Raw genomic sequence first — 11,760 nt, 5'->3', positions numbered from 1 at the left:
TCTCTAATGACATACAAGTCTATCATCACCACCTTCTCTCTGAGATTCATTTTTACATCTTTAACAAATCCTTTAAGCAATAAATGGAAACATCAACATAAACATTCAACCCATGTTATGTAGATGTTGATAATTCATTGCCGACTTCCTCAAAACATGAACATCAATGGGATATATAAATGTTATGAAAAAGCCTTGCCTTCTTCCCTGCTAATTCATGTGGTTGAAAAGCTTGAAACAAAGAAATAGGCAAAGGTGGTAACTCATATTGTGACTTGACCAACACATTCAATTGTGTTATTATATACATAACCATCTAAAAGCATGGTAAATTTGCTTGCATTAGGACACTCTTTCAGCTATCTTCATGGCTCTCTATCCAAGCACGTATTATTTAGTTAGAACAGGGGATCATTCTATCTAATGTTCATAAGCACATGTAACATGGACATATATGCCACATCAAGAGAGGAAGATAAAGGAGATGAAGGGCCAAAACAAAAGGAAGGAATAAAAGGAAGATGAGAGAATTTCATGATTTGGCCATTCTTTCTGATTTGAGAATTTCTGTTGTTTCTGAAAAGCAAAGTTGCTTTGGGAGATTCTTTGTGGCTAAACTGATGGACAAGATCAATGTGGAATAAGACATGCTTGAAATTTTGTCAGAATTTCATATGCTTTCCAACTTGTTCCAAGAGCACGTTCCTCTTCATAATTTCTGCAACTTTATTTTGTTTCAAGGAGAAAACAGAGTGGCTATGTCCTAGAGGAATACTTGACAAGCACAATGCTCTCCATTGCCAAGCAAGAAAGCATCACTCCTGCATTGAAATTATTGGCTAATTAGTTCCTCACAAAATAACAGGAAGGATAACAAAAGAACTTGACATTATAAGAACCACCTGACATCGAAGCTGTTGTGCATGCTGATCTAAACATTTACTGAACTCATATACGTACATTCTGTTTACTGGTCATTCACCTTGCAGCTGATTTAATCAGAACAAATACTGAGAAACTTGGAAAAGCATGCGTAGAAAAGGACTATCAGGCTGTCGTTCATCACAAGCTGGTCTCCTCCAAAACGAGAGGCAACTCCAAAATTTCGCTGCCCCTCTGGATCTTCAGTACAATTTTTTCACCGACACTATAGTCATCTAAAGTTTTAAAAAGTTCGGCTTTACTTTTAACCTGCTCAATGAAATGTAACTCAAACTTAAATAGAGTGTACTTTAAAATTGTACTCTGTGTGAGGTTGTGAAGATAACAAAAGGGAAAAAGGAGAGAAAGTTTAGTGGCACTTACTGGTTTCCCATCAACAGCAACAATAATATCTCCGAGAACTATGTTTCCGGCTAAGCCTCTGGTTGTTGGAAGTAAGCCTGCTTTGGCTGCTAAACTGTTGCCAACAACCTACCATGTAGTTAAAAGAAAAACGTGTCAAATGAATCACTTTTTTTTTTTTTGGCAAAACGCTTAATTCTTTTCTCTAAAAGGCCAGTAATATTTAGTTAACTGAAAGGTCAGTGAAAGACCATAACCAGAAGGACTATTTTACCTGCAGAACAAGAGCTCCATTCCGGACATTCAGTTGATTGGCAATTAGATCAGAAGCTATCTCCACATTCAAACCAGCACGCACCACCTGAGAACAAAGGATTACAATAACCCCCAGATTAAGGTAATGAGGTTTCAGAATGTAAACAGCTTTGGTTGGTATTTTGATAACACACAGATACTGAAGAAAAACGATAATAATTAACTGAATAGAAGGTATCTATTAATTATAAGGAATGTGAGATGTGGACTCACTTTGCCAAAACTAATTAATTGAGGTACAATTCTAAGGACAGTTGAAGATGGAATCGCAAAACCTACACCTGCTGATGTTCCTGAAATGCAATGACATTCTTAGCAAACTAAGGAAAGAATGCTTGCAATGTAGAAATGTAACTAATAATCTCAGTAGATGGAAAATGCTCCAAACCAACCAAAGTTTTATAGTTACCCCACCAATACACCAAGATTGTGACAACTCAGGCATGAAGAGGCTTTAATTTTTGTCCTCAAGATAATGAAAAAACAATCCTACCTGTTCGTGTGAATATTGCTGTGTTAATCCCAATCAAGTTTCCTTTTGAGTCAAGTAGAGGTCCACCACTGTCATATGAGCAGATGATACATGGAAGTCACTAAAATTGTATCAAAATTTTGTTACTACAAGGTACCTTAAAACAAGAAAAGTTCAATGAATTTTCCTCCATAATAGAAAAACTCATCCTAAATAGCCAAGCATTTCTGCATATCTTATGATTTAGAAGACAACATATTTATCAAATCAGCTCCAAGTGTTTTGCAGTGCATTAATAATCCAAAATAGATGGATTTTCATTAGATTCAACTGGCTCAGTTTGATCATTTGATAGGAAACTTAATTAAGTTGAGGATCCTGCTAATGAACGATCCCTTTTACCTAGAAAATTTTCAACTTATGCACAAATCAAGTTGGGTGTATACCAAGTAAAGACAAACTGAAGTTTTACATATCTAGCAAAAACAGCTTCAAAGTTGCTCAATTCAATTAGATGAAGCTTGAGGCAAACCTGTTGCCTGGATTGATGGCTGCATCAGTTTGAATACCACCTCCAATTGTTACACCAGTTTGGCTAAAAATATCTCTATTTAGTCCACTAATTACTCCAACAGTTAAAGTATGGTCAAAACCAAAGGGGTTTCCAATAGCTAAACATTGCTGACCAACCCTTAAAGCAGAGGATTGTCCAACATTAATGGGCTTGAGAAGATCCAAAGGAGCATCCACCTGCCACATATATATAAAACAAGGATTAACTTCAAATCCATATGCATCATATTGTGTGTGACCCGAGTAAGGCCAACATGATTTACAACTCAATCCAATGAAAATTTTGTACAACCCGAGAAAATAGACCCACTGTAATTATGAATCCAATTTTAAGTCAAACATAGTTACTCATTCTTCCATGTTTATTGGTTGGTTTGTTTTTTCAATGCCTTTCGATTGATTCATATATAGTAAACCATGAACTTAACAAACAACTTTACCTTCAAGACAGCAAGGTCCTTAGCACGATCCACACCTATCAACTTGCCTTCAAATGTCTTTTGGACCCTTTTAAGAAATGAGTACCAATAGAAATTGTGTATGAAGTACTAACATAGTGAAGACTTTTCTTAAGCTTGCAGGAAACTCACCCTTCAGAAGCAAGGATGTTAACCCGTGCAACAACTTGACCAGGGCTTGGATTCCTTGACAGAGCATTGCCAACCACTGGGACAAAATAGGAACAGCTAATGAAGATCAAGTGACCAACAATTGTTGAAGTTGTATGGTTAAACACGTGTTTACTACAATGACAAAACATACCATGGTAGTTGGTCACAACATGTCCGTTTGCATCCCACACAACACCAGAACCATTTCCTTCGGGAACCTAAATTATGCATACCACATAAACAATGAAGTCTTATATCTGAACACCAGAATGAAATAAAGAACACTGAACACCAATAGTATTACATACCTCAACAAGGCCAGTAACATTAAGTTGAGGGCGTAATGTTACATCAAAGATGTTAACAACCGAGTAGGTGTTCTTTGCAAAAAGTTTTACAATCCTTTCCTTCAAAGCAAAAGAAGGGAAACCTCACCAAGTTGTATGCATTTAGGAAAAGGCCAGGGCATGAAGTTTTTCTAGCAAAATATAAACCTCAGAGGGGAAGAGCGGTCCAGAGTCGAAAACAGGGGGTGTCACATCTTCCACTGTGACAGAGGGGTCCTCCAGTGCAAGTGCTGAACAATGTCAAAGACTAGAGTTCAATTGTCTGTAACTACATTGAATTAGATACATACTTAAAGTTTGATTTCTTTGTTCTTCTTTAATGATTCCTCAATTCAAACACATTGTATAACATACATATTCAAGAGACAAACTTAGTATTAGAGAAGAAAATAACACAATTTTATGAAGAAAAAAAAAGTGCAAAGATTGTCCGAACCTGAAGAGTACCTTGAACAGTGCAAGCACAAATACACCGCGGGGCTTGTAAAAAACATCCTTCGTGTACTAACAAGAGCATTCTCCGACCCATTTTCACCCAAAACACCACCAAAGTGGCCACTAGATCATCAAGCATTCAACAACACAACACATTGGATTATGAAGCAGTGAATATTATCAAAGTTTGAAACTTTTCGATTATGGATACAAAAGATCAAATCTTGACTGGATTAGTACAGTACTAGGAGCAGAATCTAAACGAAAAATGACCAAATAAGAACTGAGGCAAACCTTTGAAGAGATAGGGACTGAATAGAAGCTTCTTCCCCTTTGGAACATGGCAGGGCTATTGTTCGAGAACAAATGGACGAAGCCCCATCGAAGAACACCTCCCGGCGGCCAAAACTCCGGGGAGGTCGGGAGCGCACTGGTTGCGGTAGAGGAATGCAGGCCAGCACGGTCATTGCTGCCAGGAATCTCGAAGAAACGAAGTGGTTTTTGCGGAAGAGGATGTCTTTTCGATGGTTTTGATAATCCTGCTTAAATGATATTTTTTTAAGCTGACTTTTTCACCTCAGAGTTATTATCTTTTCACATTTTTAAAATAATTTAACAATAATATTAGAATTTTAGGAAGGAATAAATATATATAAAAAAAAAGCAAAAAAGCTGGAAAACAAAGCTTAGACAAACTTATTCAGCCGTGTTCTTCATTGAAAACAACATGCTACTCACTCAGCTCAGCCAGCTCGCAAGTCCACTCACTAAAGACATGATTCCAGCTACACAAGCCCACAATACACGCACATCATTTGTCCATTAAAAACTAGACACGTGCCCCCTCCGCTAAAAAAAATTACCTATAAACGACACCTGTTACACCCTTGATAAAGCTCACCATATTCTCTCCACCAATCAAAGCAGCTGATCCTTCCACTGCCGACAATCTCTCAACACCAAAGCTACGATCCATAGATCACGAAACACGAAACCAAGACAGACTCAAGCTTGACATGTGTTCAGCAGAAGAACTACAATACACGAACGTGTCGCCATTCCAGAGGAGAAGGACGAAAAGTTTCCTGCTTGAATGTCTAGTTGACTCGATCCGGTGCCCTTATGTAAAATTGATCACCAAATCACCCAGCCAATGTTACGTTTCCACGTGTCATGTTTAAAAAGAGAGATATTTTAACCCGGTTTGGGAACATAAATCCCTAAACACCAACGCGGCTTTCGTCGTCACAGAGACACAGAGAGAGAGAGAGAGAGAGAGAGAGAGAGAGAGAGAGAGAAGAGAGATCTATGAATGTAGTTTGATCTGCCTGGATCTTGGGATTTCGGGTTTGGTGTTGTTTGCGAGTGGTTCGGGAAGGATCCCGCAAAAGTTCTTCTTTTTGGGTAAGATCTGAGCTTGATTTCTTTCTATTTTTTATGATTTATGGTGTTTTAGTTTTGAGAAATTTCTGGTTTTGGTAGGATAGTTTGAGAGTGGGGTTTGTGATTTAGTGGAGAAACAAGCGATTTTTTTGGATCTTGTAGTGTTGATAGTGCACATGGGTCTCCTAAAAATGCTAACTTTAATGGTAAATAAATCAATGTTTTACTTGATTATTGTGTTTCATATGAAAAGGGGACTTTTTTTTATGACATTGATTAGAATGGTATGGCATTAGCTCATGCATTCTTTGTAGAAGTGGTAATCTTGGCATTTTAGTTTAGTGGACAATGGACAATTTTTTCGATGTATTGAGATGGTAGATCTTTTTGGTTGCTGTAATTGACTTAATAATTAACAAGCATGGAGACTCTTTCAGATTTGTCATGGCTATAAAAGGGAACGCAGCAGACAGCAGGACAAGGAGCTCGGTATCTGTATTTATTGTGATTGGTTTGTGTTGTTTTTTCTATGTGCTTGGTGCATGGCAAAAGAGTGGTTTTGGTAAAGGAGACAGCATAGCTGTTGAAATCACTAAACAGACTGATTGCACTGTTTTGTCCAATCTTAATTTTGAGACCCATCATAGTGGAGCCAGTTCTGATGATATACCTGATTCGAAAGTCCAAACCTTTGAGCCTTGTCATGAGCGATATAGAGACTATACTCCTTGCCAAGATCAAAGGCGTGCAATGACCTTTCCCAGGGAAAACATGAATTACAGGGAAAGGCACTGCCCTCCAGATGAAGAAAAACTCTATTGCCTTATTCCAGCGCCAAAAGGATATGTAGCTCCATTTTCCTGGCCAAAAAGCCGGGACTATGTTCCTTATGCAAATGTACCCTACAAGAGTTTGACAGTGGAGAAGGCTGTTCAGAATTGGGTGCAATATGAGGGCAATGTGTTTAGATTTCCAGGAGGTGGTACACAGTTCCCTCAAGGAGCTGACAGATATATTGATCAACTTGCATCTGTTATCCCAATTGCCAATGGAACTGTCAGGACTGCACTCGACACTGGTTGTGGGGTATTTTCAATCATTCTTCAGTGCTTGTTCTTTTTTTCTGATCATTTAATATTTGACTGTCAATTCTTTTTTTTACTTTTATCATTAACTTTGCATTCACTGGTTATTAAATATTTGTAGGTTGCAAGTTGGGGTGCTTACTTGCTTAAGAGGAATGTTCTTGCCATGTCATTTGCACCGAGAGACTCACATGAGGCACAGGTGCAGTTTGCTCTTGAAAGAGGTGTGCCAGCAGTTATTGGTGTCCTTGGAACCATACAGCTCCCTTACCCATCCAGGGCCTTTGATATGGCTCACTGTTCAAGGTGCTTAATTCCATGGGGATCAAATGGTAAGGGTCCCTTATGAGCCTATCTTTTAAATTGTTGTTTGTTTGTGACGTTGTTCTTCTTCTGTATAGGACTATTACTATTTATAACTTGTACTTTCTTTTGTGACCAAAAAATGAAAAAAAAATCATGTTTAATTATGATATGTTTTTTTTTTAATTAATTTTTTTTATTGGAGTCTTTTACTAAAGTAATTGCTGAAATTCATCATTTGCAGATGGAATGTACATGATGGAAGTGGACCGAGTTCTCAGACCTGGTGGCTATTGGGTGCTTTCAGGCCCTCCAATTAATTGGAAGGCTAACTTCCAGGCATGGCAGCGCACTAAGGATGATCTTGAGCAGGAGCAAAACAAGATTGAAGAAATAGCTGCACTTCTTTGCTGGGAAAAGATCTCTGAGAAAGGTGAAATTGCCATTTGGAGGAAGAGAATAAACACTGATTCTTGCCCTGTCAGGCAAGACGAATCTCGTGCTAGAATTTGCGAATCAAGAAATGCGGATGATGTCTGGTATGGTTATTTACGTATTTCCACTATTGACATACCAAAGTATGTTTACTAATTAGATAATGCTTGAAACGTAGTCAGAAAATGTTCTCCTGTATAAACCTTCTTCATTTTCTTTTACTGTGCCTTCTGACTTTAATGACTTTGCTAATACATGGTTCCTCATGGAATATAAAAAGCTTTTTGCATAATGAACACAGGTCCTCCTATCACTCTTCCTTTTTCTTTTTCTTTTCTTTTTTCTTTTTTTATTTTTTCTATTTCTGAGATAGAAAAGATTCAATCTCAAGTCTCATAAGTAATACTCAGATCAATGACAAATTATTGTTTGGTTAAAATGATATCCTTTAGTTAGCCACACTTGTTGAGCATAGGATAAGCTTCATAGGTAGTGCTCTCTGTTACTCTTTTTGAACAGCTCCAGTGCTACCTGTGATCAACCTCAACCTCTCCTTGTTTTCCTATTATAACGCAACGTTATATCTGTATTATTTCTGTTATCTCATTTATTTCTGGTGGTCTTAGGTACAAGAAGATGGAGGCCTGCGTAACTCCTTATCCAGAGGCCAGCAGTTCTGAAGAGGTTGCCGGAGGTCAACTGAAGACCTTCCCTGATAGACTCAATGATGTTCCTCCCAGAATAGCTAGCGGTTCCGTACCTGGGATATCTGTTGAAGCGTATCACGAAGACAATAGATTGTGGAAGAAACATGTTAAAGCTTATAAGAAAATCAATAAGTATCTTGATACTGGAAGATACCGCAATATAATGGATATGAATGCTGGTCTTGGTAGTTTTGCTGCAGCAATTGAATCACCTAAATTATGGGTGATGAATGTTGTCCCTACCATAGCCGAGAAATCCATGTTGGGTGCAGTGTATGAAAGAGGACTCATTGGCATATATCATGATTGGTATGCTCTCTTCTGCTTTAAGGTGGCTGATTTTCCTTATGTTCAAGATCGATAAAATGCCGACCGGCGATCATGTGTTCTCTGTTTTGTGGCAGGTGTGAAGGGTTCTCTACTTACCCAAGGACTTACGATCTTATCCACGCTAATGGTGTTTTCAGTTTGTACAAGGATAAGTAAGTTATTCATCTCCAGTTTATGATTGTATGGCACCGGAATGTCAGTTTCTAATCTGTTCATATCCACAGGTGCAAAATGGAAGACATTCTGCTAGAGATGGATCGAATTCTGAGACCAGAAGGCGCTGTATTCTTCCGCGACGAAGTTGATGTGTTGATGAAGGTTAAAAGAATAGTGAGCGGCATGAGATGGAACATTAAGATGGTGGATCACGAAGACGGCCCGCTTGTTCCGGAGAAGATACTCGTCGCTGTTAAACAGTACTGGGTGATCGGCAGTTCCGGCAATCGAACATCCGACGAATAAGAATTACAGATTGCAGTAGTACTGAACAAACAGCTCACACAACAAGCTGATCATCTTTTAAGTTCTCATCAATATCAAAAGCATGTTCTTGTCCCTCTTTTAGCCCAGCTCTATTCATGTTTGTATGACATTGTTGGGTATTTTTGCTTCTATTTATCATTTTGGCCTTGTATAATCCTTAAACTATTTAAATGAAGAATTATTTCTCTTAATTATGTTCTTAATGAATTGTTAATGAATTGTTTTAATTAATTAAGTAGTTAAGGAAAAAAAAGCATTCCCGCGTTAACGCCATCCTCACCGACACCGTATCCAACGGTGTGGGTTCAATCAAGAAATCAATCCAACGGTTAACAGTAGATCTTCAATCAATTTATAAGAAACCAAACCCATTATCACACACTCTCACTCTCTCCGCTCTCACTGCCCCCTCGTCGGCATCGCCGAAGTCCAGATCCCAATGGCGGGATCGCGCCCTCCTGTCCGTCCGATCCCGATCTCACGGCGCGTGTTGCTCTCCGCGTTCTTCACCCTCCTCTCTCTCTTCTCCATCGTCTCCTTCCTCTCCTCCTCCTCCTCCTCCTCCGATCACTCCTCGTCGCCGCCTGCCGATCACCGCCACCACCGCCGCTCATTCCTCTCTCTCCCCTCCGATCCCCTCCTCTCCCGCGTCGACCTTCTCCGCCGCCATGCCTCAGGTCACCACGCCCTTGCCTCCGCCTACGCCTCTCATTCCCTCCGCCTCAAACTTGACCACTCCCGACTCCTCCGCCAATTCACCGATCTCCAGCTCTCCCTCTCCGCTCTTCTCCCCCGCTTGGATCCCGACTCCATCCCCGATGAGGACGCGCTGCGGCCGTTGGAGAAGGAGGCCAAGGATCGCATTAAGATCGCCCGCCAGCTCGTCTCGGAATCCAAGGAATCGTTCGACACCCAGCTTAAGATCCACAAGCTCCAAGACACCGTTCTCTCCGCCCGCGATCAGCTCATCCGCGCCCATCGCCTCCGCACACTCTCTGGCTCCATCGCTGCTGCTTCCACCCCCAAGTCCCTCCATTGTCTCGCTCTCCGCCTTCTTTCCCATCCTCTCGCCCCTAAAACCCTTGCTCCCATCCCCAATCTCTCGGCTTTCTTCGATCCCGATGCCTACCACCTTGCTATCTTCTCCAACAACGTCATTGCTGTTGCTGTCGTTGTTGCCTCCGCAGCCAAGAATGCTGTCGATTCCCGCCGGCTTGTATTCCACGTCGTCACTGACCGGATGTACCTCCCGGCCATGCGCGTCTGGTTCAAGCTCCGTCCTCCCCCGGGCCACGCCCGCATCGAAATCCGCTCCCTCACCGATTTCTCCTTGGGGCGCCAGGATCTCGATCTCTTCACTCTTCGGTTCTACTTGCCGGCAATGTACCCAGAGCTGCGGCGGATTGTGCTCTTGGAGGACGATGTGGTCGTGCAGAGGGATTTGGCCGATCTCTGGAGAGTAGATTTGGAAGGCCGGGTGAACGGAGCGGTGGAGATGTGCTTCGGTGGGTTCCGGCGGTTTGATAGGTATCTGAACTTCTCTCATCCAGTGGTGGCAGAGCGCTTCAGCCCCAGGGTGTGTGCGTGGAGCTTTGGCGTCAATGTCTTTGATCTCGATGCGTGGAGGAGGGAGCACTGCACTGATCGCTTCCAAGAGTACCAAAGCCTGGTGAGGAAATTCGCCTCATTGATTCTGTACATAGTTTGATGCTTGAATTTAAATCATATAGAACATCCATTTCTTAGAATGAGTGTAGCTTCACTCCACAAGTATGCTGCTTGCATTAGTTTCACTGCTTGAAATTTTTATCCAAAACACAATTTTTATGGTTTTAAGTAGGTCATTTCATAAAGTTTTGGTGAGACTACCTATTGTGTTAATTCTGCTGAGATAATCCTTGCCTATAATCAGTTCTTACTTATACCAGTAATATTTTAACTATGTCATACAAAACATGGATTATGATGTATCCTTGTTGCCAAAAAAACGTTGTTAAAGGTTTAGAGTGCGCCTACACACACACACATGCATATATTTATGTTTAAAACGCCTACAGAAAATGAATATTTTGATGTCATTTTAGAATTCCTTATCCGACTTACTTTTCATGTGCAAGTACTTTACTCTTCATGCTCTCGAGTCCTTTTGAGTCCTGGAGTTTAAAGTATTTCTGCATTAGAGAATCATCGTTTACCTTTGTTTTTCTGATTTCTAGTGATTCACTTGCTATGTTTTTACCATCTTTGATAACTACCTTTGACCTTTTTACTGTGTTGATGGTGAAAGAATGTAGATGAACTGGTTCCATATACTGCCTTTTTTATTAAGTTTTTTTTATAATTAGCATACTACATTTCTTTGCCTCAAGCAACATGCGTAGATTGTGTCAACAGATTTTCAAGTGCTGGTCATCTGAATTTGTAAATTTTCTGACAGAATGAGGATGGTATATTGTGGAAACCTGAGGCCGTGCTACCCGCAGGACTGATGACATTCTACATGACAACAACACCACTGGACAAGTCGTGGCATGTAATGGGGCTTGGGTACAATCCTAGTGTGAATTTGGAAGAGATCCATAATGCAGCAGTCATCCATTTCAATGGAAACATGAAGCCTTGGCTTGATGTTGCCATGAACCAATATAAGCAACTTTGGACCAAATATGTTGACACTGAGATGGAGTTCCTCCCCCTCTGCAACTTTGGGGTCTAAACTTTCAGCTAGCGAAACAGAACTCATTTATATACAGCTCCATGCTTCACCCTTTCTCACATTATGTAGAGTCAAATAGTTTGTTCTTCTGGGCAAAAGTGCCTTCTCTATGCTTTTGTTTGTTCAAAAGATGTTCTCTTCACACTTGCCTTCCAAAATTAATTTATTATTATAGATATCTTATCATACAAGCATTGTGATGCGCCTGATGGCATCAGGTTAGTTTACCAGCAAACTTTGTTCTTCTTTGAAATCTACTAATCTGTGAGGAAGGTTTTGCC

General features: G+C 40.4%; 3 protein-coding genes across 5 annotated transcripts; 2 read left to right on the top strand and 1 right to left on the bottom strand.

The window, feature by feature from the left end:
• Positions 1 to 80: 80 nt before the first annotated feature.
• Positions 81 to 4,569, bottom strand: LOC120250309 (protease Do-like 8, chloroplastic). 3 transcript variants are annotated; one of them, XM_039259114.1, is made up of 14 exons: positions 4,332 to 4,569; positions 4,039 to 4,160; positions 3,750 to 3,832; positions 3,564 to 3,662; positions 3,407 to 3,473; positions 3,235 to 3,310; positions 3,085 to 3,151; positions 2,604 to 2,821; positions 2,093 to 2,160; positions 1,813 to 1,892; positions 1,559 to 1,645; positions 1,306 to 1,413; positions 900 to 1,191; positions 81 to 821 (listed from the first exon to the last, which is right to left on the bottom strand). In XM_039259114.1, the coding sequence occupies exons 1-13, from the start codon at positions 4,502 to 4,504 to the stop codon at positions 1,063 to 1,065; spliced, it is 1,377 nt and encodes a 458-aa protein (XP_039115048.1). In that variant the 5' UTR covers positions 4,505 to 4,569; the 3' UTR covers positions 81 to 821; positions 900 to 1,062. The 3 variants fall into 3 exon arrangements, with proteins under 3 accessions (XP_039115048.1, XP_039115047.1, XP_039115049.1); XM_039259113.1 differs by having other exon boundaries at positions 903 to 1,191; XM_039259115.1 differs by having other exon boundaries at positions 903 to 1,191; positions 4,050 to 4,160; positions 4,332 to 4,446.
• A 698-nt stretch (positions 4,570 to 5,267) lies between these two features.
• LOC120249649 (probable methyltransferase PMT2) lies at positions 5,268 to 8,954 on the top strand. Its single transcript, XM_039258228.1, has 7 exons — positions 5,268 to 5,441; positions 5,858 to 6,506; positions 6,627 to 6,837; positions 7,053 to 7,347; positions 7,870 to 8,259; positions 8,355 to 8,432; positions 8,505 to 8,954. The coding sequence occupies exons 2-7, from the start codon at positions 5,865 to 5,867 to the stop codon at positions 8,740 to 8,742; spliced, it is 1,854 nt and encodes a 617-aa protein (XP_039114162.1). The 5' UTR covers positions 5,268 to 5,441; positions 5,858 to 5,864; the 3' UTR covers positions 8,743 to 8,954.
• Positions 8,955 to 9,151: 197 nt separating this feature from the next.
• LOC120249914 (probable galacturonosyltransferase 9) lies at positions 9,152 to 11,655 on the top strand. The gene is made up of 2 exons (XM_039258622.1): positions 9,152 to 10,432; positions 11,201 to 11,655. Exons 1-2 carry the CDS (start codon positions 9,203 to 9,205, stop codon positions 11,477 to 11,479), a joined length of 1,509 nt encoding a protein of 502 aa, XP_039114556.1. The 5' UTR covers positions 9,152 to 9,202; the 3' UTR covers positions 11,480 to 11,655.
• The last annotated feature ends 105 nt before the right edge of the window (positions 11,656 to 11,760 follow it).

Source organism: Dioscorea cayenensis, chromosome 19 (genome assembly GCF_009730915.1).
Source record: "Dioscorea cayenensis subsp. rotundata cultivar TDr96_F1 chromosome 19, TDr96_F1_v2_PseudoChromosome.rev07_lg8_w22 25.fasta, whole genome shotgun sequence".
In the NCBI taxonomy this organism is placed as follows: Eukaryota; Viridiplantae; Streptophyta; class Magnoliopsida; order Dioscoreales; family Dioscoreaceae; genus Dioscorea; species Dioscorea cayenensis.
This window is presented reverse-complemented; position numbering and strand designations above follow the sequence as displayed.

What these genes read in the sequence shown, in the direction of transcription:
- LOC120250309 (XM_039259114.1), bottom strand. Translation starts at nt 4,504, where the DNA reads ATGACCGTGCTGGCCTGCATTCCTCTACCGCAACCAGTGCGCTCCCGA. An exon ending in CTGTTCAAGGTACTCTTCAG is followed by an intron (nt 3,833 to 4,038) that starts GTTCGGACAATC and finishes GACATTGTTCAG; the next exon opens with CACTTGCACTGGAGGACCCC. An exon ending in AGCAATATTCACACGAACAG is followed by an intron (nt 1,893 to 2,092) that starts GTAGGATTGTTT and finishes ATTGCATTTCAG; the next exon opens with GAACATCAGCAGGTGTAGGT.
- LOC120249914 (XM_039258622.1), top strand. Translation starts at nt 9,203, where the DNA reads ATGGCGGGATCGCGCCCTCCTGTCCGTCCGATCCCGATCTCACGGCGC. An exon ending in TCCAAGAGTACCAAAGCCTG is followed by an intron (nt 10,433 to 11,200) that starts GTGAGGAAATTC and finishes ATTTTCTGACAG; the next exon opens with AATGAGGATGGTATATTGTG.
- LOC120249649 (XM_039258228.1), top strand. Translation starts at nt 5,865, where the DNA reads ATGGCTATAAAAGGGAACGCAGCAGACAGCAGGACAAGGAGCTCGGTA. An exon ending in CACTCGACACTGGTTGTGGG is followed by an intron (nt 6,507 to 6,626) that starts GTATTTTCAATC and finishes AAATATTTGTAG; the next exon opens with GTTGCAAGTTGGGGTGCTTA. An exon ending in TTCAGTTTGTACAAGGATAA is followed by an intron (nt 8,433 to 8,504) that starts GTAAGTTATTCA and finishes TCATATCCACAG; the next exon opens with GTGCAAAATGGAAGACATTC.